This window comes from Fistularia commersonii, chromosome 35 (assembly GCF_037954325.1).
Source record: "Fistularia commersonii isolate RoL2024-O1a breed Wild chromosome 35, RoL_Fcom_v1.0, whole genome shotgun sequence".
Classification (NCBI taxonomy): Eukaryota; Metazoa; Chordata; class Actinopteri; order Syngnathiformes; family Fistulariidae; genus Fistularia; species Fistularia commersonii.
Genome location: NC_141318.1, coordinates 5,588,397 through 5,605,373, shown reverse-complemented (window position 1 = coordinate 5,605,373; position 16,977 = coordinate 5,588,397). Strand labels below are relative to the sequence as shown.

Here is a 16,977-nt window from a genome sequence, read left to right as displayed (position 1 = left end):
TAGATGGCGTCTTAGTTATACAGATTCCCTCCTGACGTGGCATCTGCTCATATTATACGGTGTGTGTGTGTGTGTGTGCGTGCTTGCACATTTGTGTGTGTGTGTGTGTGCTTGTGTGTGTGAGGTACAGCTCCCTCAGCAGTCTATAGATAGACTCTCGGCTCTGTCCGGATCATTTTGTAGCAGAATCTGAGGGCACAGCGGCATATTTACTGGCTCTGAGTCTGCTCATCCCCTCATATCCAAGCAAAAAAATATGTTTGTGTTGCAAAAAAGGCTGTTGTTTTTTCAGACCTCATCACCACTGGTTTGTCTTCAGTGAAAAGTACGCTGTATCCAATTAAATAATTATTCATTTCTTTTTTTTTCCGTATTCCACATTCGTGATCAGCAGAAACGTGTTCTCTCTGCCGCTCGGAATATTAAAAGCCTCACAGGAACCAAGAGCCCAGTTTCTCAGTTAGCGTCTCTCTGAATTCTTTATACGACACATTCTTCCTGGCTGTTGTTTATTTGTTTTCTTGCATTTTTCCACGTGTACATACCATTTTTTTTAAGATGAAAAGCTTAAAGCCTGTTTTTAAAGGATAAAGCTTTGTATAATTCAGGGCTACAGCCCCTCCACAGGCCAGGGTGTGGGCATCTCTGATGGGTTCTGTGACAGCTAATGATGATCCGTCTTAATGACTGAGTGGGTAAAAGGGGTTATTTCTTTGCCTTTTATTGCAGGCTCCTGAGGCCTTTTATTTTATGACAAGACATCCCATGACTTGAGATAAGTGACACATGACAAACACTCTCTGTTTACATACACGTCAGCCTTGTTATTTTATTCCGTTTGTGTCCATCTCCAAATACATCACAATAAGTCATCCTTTTTTTTTTAGGTCGTGCATCATAACTATGACTACTATTCATCAAAATGAATAAAACCGCATTTAGTGTTGGAAGAACACGATGGAAAAAAAAAAAGTCAAAAATTAAGAAAAATACAACAAAAAGTCAGTAAAGTAATGGAGCGTGTTTGCAAATTCATGTTTTCACCACTGAGGTCTGTTATGGCAGAATTACTTTGCTTTAAGTGTTCAGATGTTTTCCCAAACTTTTAATTTACGATATGAACATTTAGAATTACAGAGAAATACTTAACGTTGAAATCAGTTTTCCAGGACATATGTTTTTGTTTCATTTTTTCCATCTGGTTTTTATGTACCCTTGGTTCCCATATCTACTATTCGTTTCCCCTCTTGACGCCTGTTATCATTCCCGAACTCCTTTTTCAACCCATAAAATTCTTCTCATGCGTGGAAATGCAGCTCCTAGAAATAATGGCCTAAAACTGAAATCCAAAGAAAATAATGATGGCGCCTATGACAGCTGCTTCATTATCGAGCGCGAGAGGGAGAAATGAAGACATTCAAAAAGGTGTCCAATCACAATATCGGTTATGATGTCAGCGGCGACCCCAGAGTCTGGATATTCTAACAGCTGTCACTGTTGCTCGATGGAATCTTATCATCATGACTTTGTTGCCTGCAAACACGCACTCTTACAACAAACGCATTTCGGACGGCCCTCAAATTCACCTCGTAGGGAAGAATCTGCACCCGGAGGACTCATATGTTGAGCTTGATGACGTGTAGAAAATCTCCAAGACTTCCTATTTTACTGTGTATAAGCAAAGAGAGCAAATTTGATCGAGTAAAACAACACTGAAATGTTAAAAAAAAAAAAAAAAAAAGAAATAAGCATACATATTTTCAGAGGTGGAGGAATTCTGCAAGCACGGGCTGCCGATTGGGGCATCTGGCACGACAGCAGATTACACTGGCGTGAGCATTACGATAGGAAAGGCCCTAACTACTTCCATCTGCCTGGAGTTTCAGTCTTGGTGAGTCACCCCCTTTACTGGCCACAACCAGCGTTACTTACTGTTTGGAGAGGAGGAGAAGAGGAGAGATGCGCGCACACACAAGCATCACATTCAGACATCACATACAATGTGATCCAACCAAAGGCAACAACCCTGCTTCTCCATCTGGTCAATTAGACTTGGAAAAAGCCAAGTAAATCCATGTGGCGTTGAGCGCTTTGCTCGGAATCTATCCCGTGCTCCCACCTCCTCATGACCGACAGCAATCGGTTTGTTTACGGCTCGGTTAAATACAACCGTACGTCTCTGTGTGATCCATGTATGACTATTTTAGGAAGCCTCAGATTTTTGTTTCTCTATTTTGAAGTTTCCAATCTGTCAAGAGAATTATGATTTTTTTTTTTTTTTTTAAGGATTTTTGACAAGAGCTGGAATACCAGACATTCCTGGGGAGGGATGATCTATTTTACTGATTTTTTTCCTCTGGAGGGGCTTCAAGAGCGACGCTGTTTTCTGGGTTTTTTTTTTTCAAGTTACTGAAAAGATGTGAATTGCTTGAGGTCTTGCATTCTGTAAATTGGTGCCGTGTTCTGCAGCTCTGCCAACTGATGCGAATTATAGCAATGATGCTGAGGTGTTTTTTTTCTCCTTAAACTTCCTCAGCTCATCTCCCCGTCTATTTAATCCCTCTTTTCTTACTTTTTTTTTTTTTAAACTGCCAACATACCACTTTTATTCTGCCTGGAAAACATAAGATGTTGGACCCTCCAGGTAGAAGCTTAAGTCAGGTCTTGCTGTATTAATCAAGGACATCCTGTCGTTCTCCCCACAAAGATTCTCTTGGTATTTTTCCATGTTTACAAAGTGACATTAAATCCACCGCTGGATAACCGGTGCTTGATGATCTAAAATTCCTAATTATCATGCATAATTTAAATCAAGACGTCTCTCTTTTTGTTTTGTTTTTTCAAAGAAGACTGGCGCTTGCCGATACCAGTCTTGTTTTATCTTGGCTATTCCAGAATCCCACAGAGAATCATCACCCAGCTCTGCAGCCATCCTCACTTCTATAGAGCTCTGTAACATTTTCAGCTCATCGTGTTGGTGTTTCAGCCCACTGTTTTACCCACTTTGTTCTCTCTGGCTCTCTCTTTCTTTCTCACTCGCTTTCTCCTCTGTTGTTCCTTCCAGACACTGCAGGCAGCCGCTTTTATTAGCCTTAATCTCCAACTATGCACTACCTTCTCTGTGCCAAACACAGACCAATTAGCAAGAAAACTGCAAACATTGAGTCAATAGCTTAAAGATTGCCGTCCTAGGACCGCATCCCTCGAAGTGCAATTCCAGGACCCCCTTTAAATTCCTATTATGATATATGATGTAATTTATAATGCAGTAGAACCATGGCTTACGGATTTAATTTGTTCCTTGACTCCATTTGCAAACATTTCAGTTCCTGAACTAAATAAATGCTTGAAAAATCATTAAAATCATCGTTGAAATTAATTTTCAATTCCACTAATCTGTTCTCAAGCCCCCCAAAACATATTGTACTCTTTTGAAACTTTTTTATGGGCTTATTTGTGGCAAATATACAGAAAGGAATTTGAGATAACCTGTATTATTACTGTGTTTTTGGTGTTGTTTCTCTTCTTGTCTTGAATTCAACAATGCCAACACTTGTTCCCTGCGTGTCCGTCACTAAATCAACACGCAAAAGTGAATCCTTTCTCGCATGTAAGACGCTCACTAACGCCATCTTCAGCAAGCTGTCTGTTATTAATCCAAACTAACAATAACTTTCGTACTTCTTCTTAGACTCTGAACCTTTGCTTAGTTGAGGTAGTCACTCCTTTAGGCAGATCAGCCATCTTTAGTGCATCTTTGTTCTTCAGGATCGTACAGATGGTTGACCTCGCCATGTGATCGTGCTTGGCAAGTGCTTTAACTGTTTTGGGAGCCAGAATGAGGGCTAACATACTGGAAAAAAGCTCAAAAAAGTGTTATAACAGGAGATTACAACCACGAATGTTGTAAACAATGCAGAGTACCACACATGACTGTTGCTGCGCTTCAACCCGGGAGATTTTTGTTTGTGTGTTCATGCACCGAGGCGAGATTTGATTGGTGACTTTGATTTTTTCTAGGCCGATTTGCTCATGATTAGGTGCATTCGTAAGCCGAGGTTCTTCTGTATATATTTGTTTTCAGGCGGCATGGTGGCGCTTCCACCTTAAAGCAAGAAGATCCCTGGATTTTGCATGTTCTATTCGTGACTCTACCTGCGACTGGCTGGCGACCGGCCCAGGGTGAACCCCGTTTTTCCACCCAGTGACAGCTCGGAAAGCCTCCAGCTCTCCAACGTGTTTAACCTTTGTTTTTTTTTTCTATTTGGTAAAATGCAATGCAGTCATCTAGTGAGACATGCTGCTGCTTTTGTGTAACCTTAGCATACCATTACTAGGTTAGTATGCATCTACTGGTTAGCATAAATCCTCAAAACATTCATCCTAGGATTGAAGTCCTGGAATCGCTGTGTTTGGCATCTGCAGAAGCTGAGTCTAGGACAAGCTGCAGAACACAGAGGCTCATTTTAGCAGCAAACAAGATATTTCGGATTCAGAAGAGCATTCAGTTGTAACACGTGTGAAAATTGTCAAATTGGAGGGAAGTGACATAAATAAGAAGCAGAGGGTGTAGAGGAGCATTGAGGCACGTTTAAAGCCATTATGCATGCAGTTATGCAACGGTCTTACCTGATGGCCATTACTTTATCACTGGAGGAAATATTGAATATTTAATCTCACCATTGACATTACTGTTGATAATATAGTGCAAGCTCATCTGTGGCTGGTTGCAGGATATCATCCTGTTGCTAATGGTATTGATCAGAAAACAGAGAAAATTAAGTTGTTGTTTCAGGTATAAAACACAAACAAATGGAAGCATCAGCCGAGGTGCATCAGTTCTATTTTGCTGATGGAATAGTTGAACCCGGTGTGTTACGGGTTCCAAAATATTCAGTTCTTGAATGCACATGATGTAGTGTTGGTGAAATCAAAGTAATTCTTGTCACGTCTGATCAAAGCTGTCGGGTCAAACTGCGTAAACATGGCAGAGGAGCACATTTCTTAATATGTTTTTACACAAATTCCTTAGAAGTGGATGGGCTCACATACACGCTGCCAAAGAAATGTAACACTCGCACACACACACACACACAAACAAACACACAGATACACGCGCATGCACGCACGGACGCACGCACACACCCGCACCCACACAAAGTAAACTGAGCCCAGAAATTCTTTTGTCAGTGATAGCTAAATCCTGTGAGTCCTTCCTCTGTCTCTCTTCCATGGCAGACTGCTGACTCATGCTCTCTACTCCTCTCTCGGTGACTCGGCGTCTCTCTTTCTTGATAAATCCACTCTGCAGCCCCTGTTAAACCCACCCTCCTTTCTTGCCGAAGCATTTCTCAGGGATTTTGAATAATTCAATAACATATCCAACTCGTGCCCCTGCGTGTGGGTGTGTGCGTGCGCTGGCGTGGGCACCACTGTTGTAAGTTCTTGGTTAAGTTCATCAGCAATGCGTGTAGGTGTGTTTATGTTTGTATATCTACTCTTAATCCCATTTCCTGCTTGTAGTCTGTGAGTAGTTTGGAACAGCAGAATAATAGCATTATAATCTGGTTGGATATTTACCATATTCCTGCATTTCTTTTTTTTTTTTTTTAATGTGGAATATAATATCATGCAGGCGGTCTTTGCTTTGTGTCTCCTCTGTCAGTGGCAATAACAGGTCCTTCTGACATGCTGCCGCTGAGGTGTTTTTGTACCTCGTTTGTCTAAAGTGACAAAGCTCTGCCGTTTTCGTGCTTTATTAAGGACGCTGAAATAGGAAGTGTCCTTTTTCAATTTTAACAGCAGAAAATGAGAAGCCTGCAGGGTATCTTTTTGAGAAAAAAAATCAGCAAGGGAGCCAATGAAAAAAAAAAAAGCAGAGGAAGAGAAGCGTAAAGGAGAGAAGCATATGTCCTCTGATGGCCTGAGTGGGCCTGAACCTGAACAAGGGAAAAACAATAAGTACGCTAGGAAGTGCATCTTTCAACTTCACTATCAAATAAAAAAGGTATTAGTGGATTCAGTGACTTTAAAACATAAGCAATACTGCTCATATGGAGAAAACCTGAATATATTTGATTGAGATAGATATATATTTAACCAAATCTAACTTACATCATATCCTGTCTTGATATGTCATTAGACATATGCATTAGAATCATGACCCTTGTTTTTTTTCACAATAAATTTATTGATTTCACAAAACTTAAGGAACTGTCATGAGCGCAATAACTAAGTTAGTCATCGTTACAATTGGGTAAAAGTTTGGTGTGAATTAACATAGCAGGAGGTTCCCATAAAAAACAAATCTGTAGTTATTTCAAAAGTAAGACAGACATTTTTCCAAACACACTTTACAGTCAAAGGAAGAATTGCCCAAAAATATCTTATCCAAAATTCTCCTGAAATAATTAGCAAGAAATTTGAGAAAAAAAAAAAAAAAAAAAAACATCCAGCACATCAAAAACAGATTTTACGCTCCCAAACATAATCAAATTAAATTAAAGTGGATTTAAGCTTTGTTTCAATATATCACATATATATACATATATATTTTTTTTTTTTTCAATATGTCAGTGGGTTTATTTGTGTTAGGAACATAGCATATAGCTTTTTATCTGGGAAATATATACTTCATATTAATTAAAAACTAGCCTTTTAATTTGATAGTATTATATAATTTTGCTGTACTGCAAGGCTAGTCATGCAGACCGACATAATATGTTTTATCTGAAACTTGTAGTGCACAAGATACTCGGAAAATTCAAGTAATATACACTTAATTCTAGAGTTATGCTATTCAATGTAATAGCCTAACTCATTTAATTCTAGAATTCTGCCTTTAAATGTAATAGCCTTCGGAGATAAGTGATGTAGCGTAACAAGGCACATTTGAAAGGTAACTAATTCAAGCCATTATAAAATCAAACAAATAGAATTGATGCTTAAAACCATGTTGTCGATGCACTTTGCCTTTTCACAACTCTAAGACTATTGACCAGATACAGCACAGAGAAATCAATAAAACAAACAGTAACTATTGGAGAAAATCTTAAAAGGGTCTTTGTTACCAGAGTGTGCTGGTGTGTTTGGTTGTGTGTTCATTCAACAGTGCACTCCATCTGTTTCCTGTTAGGGAATCTAATGTAAACGATGCGTTTCAAAGAGAGTTTTTAATGTGACTGGCACAGGAAGCCCATGTATTTCTTAATCGATGCATGCCATGTAAATTGCATTTGTTTTTCCAAACAGAGATTGTTTACTTATTCAACAACAGTCACCCACAGGGATAATTTCTACTTACAGTGTGAGCTCTTTGTTTTGACCAGACAGGTTGAGATTTCCGCCATCTGGCCACGATCTTCTGTTAAATTTAATGAAAATAATGATGATCTCAAGTGCAAAATTAATAACCTCCAAATGGGCTCTGCTTGTCATTCTCCCCATCATCAGAATTTTTGAAATGACCAAGGCGGGAGTAATTCACTTTATCATTATATTTTGAACGATAATGTAGTGCTTCTAAAATTCGGTTTGCTAATTTTCGACTGTGGTTCATTGGCTGGATGTTTAAACACTGATTAAATGCACGCATGCTTGCAGGCCCACACACACACACACACACACACACACACACACACACACACACACACACACACACACACACTACAATGACTAAAGTTGCCATGTTGAAACTAGCTTCGCAGAGTGACATGAGTACAACATGAACTGACAATGCATTATATTAGCTCATGTTTTGTGGTGAATGTTTTGCTTAGGTATTTAGAAACATCTGATTTTTCGTCAAAACACTTAAAATTTTTAACATTTCTTGAAAGGATCCCATGAGCACGGAACCTTAACCCAGCCAGAACAGAGTGCACACGCCCCTTCTATCGTATTACAAGTTATTCCAGAGCAGGGGCAGCCAACTCAACACAGCACAAAAAAACACAAAACACATCACACCATCACATGGAGACGCAAAACAAATCAATACCTCTACCTCCATAGCAACAGTAACCCAAATGCTTATCTATTGCCGAGCAGTGTTAGCTAGTATTTTTTTACATTTGGTCACTCAGTGGGAAAGCTGACAGCATTTGTTTTCCACCCTCAGTTTCAGGTTTTGCTTGATTTCACTCCTCCAGGTGATGTTTTGGTTAAACTTACTTGGCGTGGAAAAGAAATAAGCCATTGGGACAGTCTCTAACTTTTTTGTGAATTTTTGAAAAAAAAAAAAAAGTTTCTCTGTGTTGTGTTTCAATGTGTTCACCTTGTATTTGCAAAGACGGCTGTCTTTCGGAAACTTCCTGGTGATATTGGCGCGGAGCGAGCTGAAAGGACACTCCAGATCCAAAGCTTTAAAGTCTGACAGTGACGTCTTATCGAATAACAAACATTGTTGTTTGCTTTACATTTACCAGACTCTGCAGTTGCAATCCAGATCGCAATCCTTGCCGGTAGCTCAGCCAATGCTGGGTTACACATATTTTTGATTTCTCACACAGATATTCACAGCGACCTCACTAACTCCGATGTGCCGGAAAGGACAGATCACACTTGTTTTCACAAATACTGATAACACTATGGTGATACATTCACGTCAGAGCAGAATCGCTTGTTTTGTCGAATGTAAATTTATGGAAGTGGTGTATAAACATTACGGCAGTGACACGTGAGCTGTGAGCCGTATGGCGGGAGCCAAAGAGCAGCATCCGGCTCGCGAGCAGCATGTTGGCCGTTCCTGTCCAACAGTTGATGTTTCCTGTAACTTTGCAGAGCCCTAGTTTGACATACATTGCTCAAAAAAATAAAGGGAACATTTAAAAAACACATCCTAGATCTAAATGAATGAAATATTCTTATGAAATACTTTGCTTTTTACACAGTTGAATGTGCTGGCAACAAAATCACACAAAAATGATCAATGGAAATCAATTGTATCAACCCATGGAAGTCTGGATTAGGAATCACACTCAAAATTAAAGTGTAAAAACAAACTCCAGGCTGATCCAACTTTGATGTAATGTCCTTAAAACAAGTCAAAATGAATCTGTGTTGCTTCCTGAGTGGACACTATGATTTCACAGAAGTGTGATTGACTTGGAGTTACATTGTGTTGTTCAAGTGTTCCCTTTATTTTTTTGAACAGTATATAATGACGCTTAGCCCAGGTAAACCGGGTTTTCTTATTTTGGACGGGAAGCTATCGGTGTCAAAAATAAATGAAAAGTTAAGGGTTATTGAAAAATGGGCCCAGCTGCAGCGCTGTGAGATATGACTGCACTCCAGTTAGCAAATTTGTGTTTTGCATCATCATCCAAAGTGAGGGCAAAAATCCCTCTTACCTTTATTAGCATCATTCACTCCCTTGCTATCATCAGCACGTGACTGGGAGTGGAAAGGAGAGGAAGGGAGGAGCAGGGAAGAGAGAAAGAGAGAGAGAGGATAGATGAGAGCATCGCTATCTCTGTATGTCTGGACATGTGAGTGTCTGTGTTAGTTAGTGTTCATATGAAAAGCGTTTTCTCTGTCGCTCACAGGGCTAAGACCTATTTATAAACCCAAACTCCCACGCTCTAGAAACATTCACCCATGACATTTATTTCCTTTCTCTCTCTCTCTCTCTTTCTTTTTCTTCCTCACATAATCTTCTCATCCCCATCTTTTATCACATCTCTTTTTTTTTTTTTTTGGCGCGTCATCACTGGACAGGGGGCACGCCGCTGTCGCCTCAACAAAATGCCTCGCTCCTGGGGTTTATCAAATGTAGAGCTGCGCTAACTAGAATGGACAGATCGGGGTCATCGCTGGGGAAAAAAAAGTGTGGAAACAGTTTTAGTCACTGCGAAACTGCAGGGGTGAGCTCCATAGGTCACCCCGTCGGAAGTACACCTAAGGGCAAGGGGGAGCCGCGGGATTGAGAATTTATTATAATTGAATCTTTAGTTAACATCACCTGCAGGGAAACAAACCTCAGGAGACCCGAGGCCGATTTGCGTGCGGCAGTCACTCTCAGCAAGAGGACTAAATGTGAAGTTGAGGTGAAGCGAGAGCTCCATATTGTGTTGCAGACCGTGGGAATTGTGGTGTTATGTAATCATATACACACTCAGCATATACATAAAGTCATACAGCCGTGAGCGGCGGCTGCGGGGAAGTCTGATGGACCACTCTTCTACTAACAGGACTTCTTAAGTGCTTCTGCCATCAGCATTCTGTTTCTTGCATAACAGCCTTGCCGGCGCTGGAAACCCAGAAAAAAAACACGTGACCAAGAAGAGGGTTCCTTCTGGCTGAGGGGTGATTTCTCATTCCGTCCTCTTGTTCTCCCTCTTTCTCCAATTTAGTAAGGGGTTTTTCCTCCGTGGCTGGAGAATCACGCACATGGACAGGGGTTTCGCTGCGGATAGCGGATGACAAAAATAAAAAGGGCAGCGTGCTGCAAATGTGTTCTTCGAGGAAGCGGTTAATGATTGAATAAAGTCAGAGCCTATGGGGACGGCGGAGATAAACAACATGCGGGAAGCTGCTGGTGGAAGAAATGACGTACCCACCCTTCATGTGCATGAACACATATGATGCGTGCATAAGGAAAAGGCTGCCCCCGCTTTTACACACACTGGCGCAGCCGTGCTTGCAAGCTTGCAGGAGAGAAAACACACATAAGCGCAGCTGTTTTTGCGAGGATGCGAGGACATCGCTGACTAAAAAGCGTTCTATCTGACCCGACTCAAATGCTTAATGAACTTTAACACCAGGTCCTAAGTGTATCGTGGAGAGGTTCTATGGATGTAAACAACTTTTTCCCCTTTACTCAGACCTTTTATTGATATTAATTCTATGCATTATATGCATTTCATAAGCCTTTCCGTGACATTAAAAAAAAATCACAAATGAGCGTTCTACTTAGACCTCTGGTCATGACGCGAACAGTCTAAACTCTAAATTGGCCCCATAAATTTGGTTCCAGTATGTTCAGTTTTCAGACCCCACAAATAGTTACAGAGGGCTACACATAATTTATTTGTTCCTGCAGCAATCAGAGGTGCAGTTCCAAGACATCAGTGCTTTTGTTTTCCCTCATTTCAGTCCCCAGGTCTGTGATTTTGTGTGGAATTTACGCTCTCTGATTCGGCCGCGCGTTCCAGATCTGCTCCTCGATTACAGCTCAGCTGTCAACACCATCCTACCACGGCGTCTGCTGGAGATGCTTCTGCAGATGGATTTGGGATTTCTCCCGATTCAAAAAGCAACGGACAGTTTGAGTGCGTGATTTCAGCTCCGTCTCATGGAGCGCGCGCTCATGTCAGGGCCGCACATTCAGGCACCCCCTGCAACGTCCCCAGACTGGAAAGTCAGTTTCAGCAGCAGTTGCTTCATCTCATTTGCTGACAAAACAACAGTCACGGGTCTCGTCATCAAAGTGGCGAGATGGCACGAAATGGTGGGGTGGATCATCTGTGCGGCGCAAGGACCGCAATCTCATCTTGTATATTGAAGAGGAACTGTTCTTTTTTCTTTAGTGTTATTATTGTTTACTTTTCATTTGGCTTCATTTTGCACCGGGCAGGACAGCTTGTGTTGTGACAATAAAGGAATCTGACTTGAGGAAGGTCAGTGCACTGAGCACTGGGATTTAGTGAAACAGTGTTACATCCACAGAGCCTCCAGCATCATGGAAGACCCGTCCCCTCCTCCCTTCCCACACAGCATTTCCCCCCTGCCAGCAGCGAAAGAGTAAAAGAGCAACTACACTAGGACCACCATTCCCTAGCAGCAGCATCCCCAACACACACACACACACACACACACACACATACTGCTATGCCTATCCCCCACTGCTTTGAACTGTCCAACCCCCGTCACTACACAGCCGCTTTAACGATTTGAAGTTTACACACACGCACACACACACACAATCACCAGACTTCTCCTCTTGTGCAATCCTATATGCACCACACTGTGTATTTGATGTAATGTGGAATTATTTTCCCGACCACATAGATAACATTTTGTGTCCAAAGCGTAGCTGATTATTTTCTGTATAAACCTGCATTGTTTCTGATGTGACATGTTTTGTTTTAACTTGGTTGGGTTTTAAGCATTCTTTTTCATAGATGTGTATTTTTCATGGGTCCCATTTTAAGCAAGTGAAAATTATATTTTATTCTTGACCCTACGAATGTGTTGGAGACAATGACACAGAACAAATCTTGGATCTCGACTGAGGTTTAATCGGGGGCAAGGATCGAAAATTCAATTCATTAAACTTTGCAGGAAACCATAATTAATCATTTTGTGAACCAGCTAATTTTTGGGATTTTTAGCTACTGATTTAAAGTAAGGACCTCCATGCATTCATGCATGTTTATTGTAACCTTGTCGTACCTTAATATAACCCTTAAAAAACCCTATATCAGATTTCTGCACACCCGGGGACGGCATCCTCAGAAATGCAGTTCTTAATATCAATATAAATTGCTCTGCGCTACAAAATGACTTTATTTACACTCAAGTTGGCACAAACAAACCGTGCATGTCGGCTGTCTTTTTCTGGAAATCCACCACCCAAACCAGACCGGATCCTTACCCCGACGTGAACGCCCGGTTGTCAGGGGTGAACCGGAGTCCAGTACTTTGGCCCCGACAACACAGCTAAAAAGAAATAGATAGACGGACGGATAGACAGTTTTACTGCATCGTCCTTTGTGTGTTTGTCCCGCACATGTTCAGCCGTATGCTCACTCCACTCCTTGTCATATTTCTGCCTCAGGTTTCATCCCTCCTCTCATACTTCCCTCCCTCTTTCCTATTTTTCCGCCCAGCCATCCAACTCAAGCTTCCGGCGTGCGTAGCACTCGCGATGCCCTCCACGAAACGATAGTGAGCGAGGGGCAAATGGTTCGATCGCATGTTCTGCGAGGGGGGGGGGGGGCAAAATCAACGCAAATCGGTGCAAAAAGATGATGAAGTTCAAAGAGTGATGAAGCCACTGGAGATTCAGTGTTGCCATGGAGATGAGTGATTCTTCCTTTTTCCTTGCTTCTTTTTTTTTTTTTTTTTTTTTTTTGGGGAGGGAGAACTAAATCTGTCACTGTGGTCGCAGCTGAACGCCGGCTGTTTGCACATGTTGATCTCCCAGAAGATGTGCAAAAAAAAAAAAAAAAAAAAGACACACATACATGTGCACACACACACACAAAATATATTTCTCATCTTTGCCACACATAAACATTTTTTTTTTTTCAAACAGTTTTGTACACACAGCATCACTTTGGGTTGAGGGGAGGGGGTAACATGGATTTGTGAGCAAACACCATGACAACCCCATCTTTGTTATTAACTCCTGCTTGCATGAATATTGTTCGAGCGTCACATGAGCCAGCTACTGGCTGCACGTGCAGCGCGCACGGCATTGCCAACGAGAGAGGAGGCGCCGGATAGTGCGCATGATCGAGAGTTAAGGGAGAGAGAGAGAGAAAGCGCGTTTGGTCACCTGGAGTGCACAGATTTTTCACTTCTGACTTCGTGGTTTTGGCAGTCTGGAAGTGAACGGACTGTTTTTTTTATTTTTTTTTTTTTGGATCACACGTTGCGGGGTGGGGGGGGGGGTTTCCACGCCACGGGCAGTCGCGGTGGTGTTTCAGCACACTGGACAGCTCTCCTCTCCCCTGCGCGTTTTTGGCATGTGCGCCGGTCTGAGCCGGCGGGGGGCACAGCCGGGTACCATGCGGGACTCTCCGCAGCATCCTCCCCGCAACTTCTGCTGAGAGCACCCAGCCCTCAAGAGGATGTCCATCCCGGAGTTCCTGCTGGAAGTGTCCATCGTGGTGATCGCGGTCGTCTCCCTGGTGACAAACTTGTCGGTGCTGCTATGTTTCACGCAGAGCGCCGAGTTGAGGTCCCACGTACCGGGAATCTTCGTGCTGAACCTGTCGTTTTCCAACATCCTCCTCGCCGTCGTCAACATGCCCGCCACTTTTCTCGGCGTGGCCGAACGCGCGAAGCCCCTCGAGGACTTGTTGTGCCAGGCGATCAGCTTCGCCGAGACTTTCCTCAGCATCAACGCCATGCTGAGCATGGCGGCGCTGAGCCTGGACAGGTGGATCGCCGTGGTGTTCCCGCTCAGTTACTCCAGCAAGATGCGCTACAGGGACGCCCTGCTGATCGTGGCGTACTCCTGGCTGCACGCTCTCACCTTCTCCCTCACCCAGCTGCTGATGGACTGGGGAGGATACAGCCGCACTTACGCCACGTGCACGGTTCACCTGACCGGGGGGGACGGGACGCAGCTGGCCGCCTACGCGACCTTCACGGCGCTGCTCCACTGCAGCAGCTTCGCCCTCTGCCTTTTCGTCCTGTGCGTCGCCTACCTCAAAGTTCTCAGGGTGGCCAAGTCCCACTGCAAGAGGATAGACGTGATCACCGTGCAGACCCTGATCCTGCTGGTCGACATCCACCCCAGGTAGGTCGGTCCTACGCTTTCGGAGGCCGGACGTATCAAACCGTAAGTTTTCCTCTGAGGTGATTTTGAAAGTGAAGCGTGCGAGACGAATGAATTCCTCCCCTCCTCGAAGCGCGAGTAACTCCGTCTCTCTCCGTCTTTGTCAGTGTCAAGGAGAGGTGTTTGGCGGAACAGAAGAAGAGGAGGCGGCGTGCCACCAAAAAGATTTGCATCTTCATCGGCTCCTTCATCCTCTGTTTTTGTCCCTATGTTATAACAAGGTAAACAAACGGCTTATTGTCCTTCCACTCTCCAAACCCCCCCTTTTTACGGCAGGCATTTTGCAAATTGACCTCCCGGCTGATGCCTCCACAAAATGGCTCTGGGGAGTGTGTTTGTGTGTGTGTGTGTGTGCCCGAACGGTGATACGTTTATACTGACCACATTAGATACACACACACTCACATGGGAACATCTGTCCTGCAGGGAATAGTATCATACTGTGGATACAAGGCTTTATTTATCTTTAGATTTCAACACAATTCAAACACATCGAAGCACAAGTCTATTAAATTTTATGTTGGTTTATTCTGACCAAGACAATGTTGTTGATTTTGTTGTTTTTGAGTTATAACCCTAGTTGTCTTACAACTCACAACCATGTCATGTGATTTTTATCGGCAAAATCTGTGTTAATTATAATGAATTCACAAGGAGCTATTGGGCACATGTGTTTTGCATTTATATCACTGTAAGGGAATTTTTAGATGTTTATAATTAAAAAAAAAAGACTTCTATTGGCAGAAGCCAGTGTGATATTTTTGTAATTATGGGAAAAATGTGTTCAAAGCTTCACAGACCGTCATCTGCAGGGGGGGGGGGGGGGATTCTCATTTTGAGATAACTACCAGGTGGTGAAAGAAGTGCGTTTTCATCGCAACGGCTCTGATTCTTTTCACGGTTTCTCCCGCAGGCTGGTGGAGCTGCTTCCCTGGGTGCACATCCCCCGGTACTGGGGCATCACTACCAAATGTCTCTGCTACGCCAAGGCATCCAGTGACCCGTTTGTCTACTGTATCCTACGGCAGCAGTACAGGAAGGTTCTGGTTAGCGTCGTCACTCGTATTCTAGGGAAGAATCCGTATTCGCTGTCCGTCCACAGCACGAGCAGTACGTTGGACACCACGGAAGACAGCTGCCCGCCGAGAGTTACTTGAGCTCAGTGTGGCGCGTTTTTCCTCTCGTGATGCACGTTTTGCATCCCTTCCGCACGATGGTCAAGTGCCAGGATCCCTGGAAAGCAGGGGTGGATAGAAGGGGAGTCAGTGCCTTGCCCAAGGACGCTTTTTCAGAGGGCGCGATCATGTGACTCGCGCCATGACGACCACCGGGAGAAGGACACATGACAGTGGAAGACGAACGCAACTTTTGGCGTCTGATATAAGCCAACGGCCTTTCTCGAGTCTGCAGGCTGTCGTTTCAAGAGGGCTGTTCAGTCTGCCTACTGAGGCAATGCCAAGGAAAACTGTCTCTCTCACCCCCCCCCCCCCCAACACACACACACACACTCACACACACTCTCAGACACATACATACCACCACCGTGTTCGTTACAACCATCAATGTTATTGTGTGTTTGACCTAACATTGGATTCGTAGAAGGTATTCTTCGTGTTTAAGTGCAAAAAATCGAGTTCTACAGACTCCGACGACTCACCTGGCGTTTTCGATATTACATTTCATGTCGAGTGCCACCGGGTGTAATCCGTTTTGAGGATGTGATGATATTACGCAGCAAAACAGATTAAAAACTAAAGTACACTGCCACTGAGTCTAGTCTACTTCGACACATACTATTATTATCTGAGCGACAGAATATACAGCTCAGTAACTAAAAGATCATTTGTGGGTTTGCAGCCTCGTGTCCTTCAATTCCATTTTCAGATTTGGTGATTTTTTTTCCTCCTCAGATTTTTGTCTTTTGATGGATTTCGGGGGTGGGAGGGGTGCTCCCTATTTTGACATTCAAGGTTGATTTTCCTTGTGTACATCAGGGACAACATTTTCACAAAAGATGAACCTGAATTGGTGCATTTTCTTCATCCATTTGATGAGGAGTATCATGAGAAATACTTTGGAATCCAGACCTGCAGAGCTTCACCGGAGGGGATCCATGCAAGTTACCACTGACACACCACCCGTGCTGTCACTACAGGAAAACAAAAACAGCACCGAGAGCTTTTGTTTACTTTACATTGCTCGGACAGACAGCATCATACATCTGTCAGCTTTTCTTCCTGAACATATTGAAGTTCACATTGAAGTTGAGGTATTTCAAAAAACAAACCCCTCCCTCAAATCTACAAAAATGTACTTGAAAACACAACATAAAGAAATGTAACTTTCAGCAACAGCTGTCTTGAGTATCTAGTTTCGAGAGGCGAGAGGCGAGGTTCACCCTGGACTGGTCGATCACAGGATCACATATAGAGACATAAATAACAATAATAATAATAATAATAAAAATA

General features: G+C 43.0%; 1 protein-coding gene across 1 annotated transcript; it reads left to right on the top strand.

The window, feature by feature from the left end:
• The first annotated feature begins 13,469 nt into the window (after window positions 1–13,469).
• On the top strand, window positions 13,470–16,276 carry gpr78a (G protein-coupled receptor 78a). Its single transcript, XM_086142317.1, has 3 exons — window positions 13,470–14,470; window positions 14,617–14,730; window positions 15,423–16,276. Exons 1-3 carry the CDS (start codon window positions 13,797–13,799, stop codon window positions 15,664–15,666), a joined length of 1,032 nt encoding a protein of 343 aa, XP_085998443.1. The 5' UTR covers window positions 13,470–13,796; the 3' UTR covers window positions 15,667–16,276.
• The last annotated feature ends 701 nt before the right edge of the window (window positions 16,277–16,977 follow it).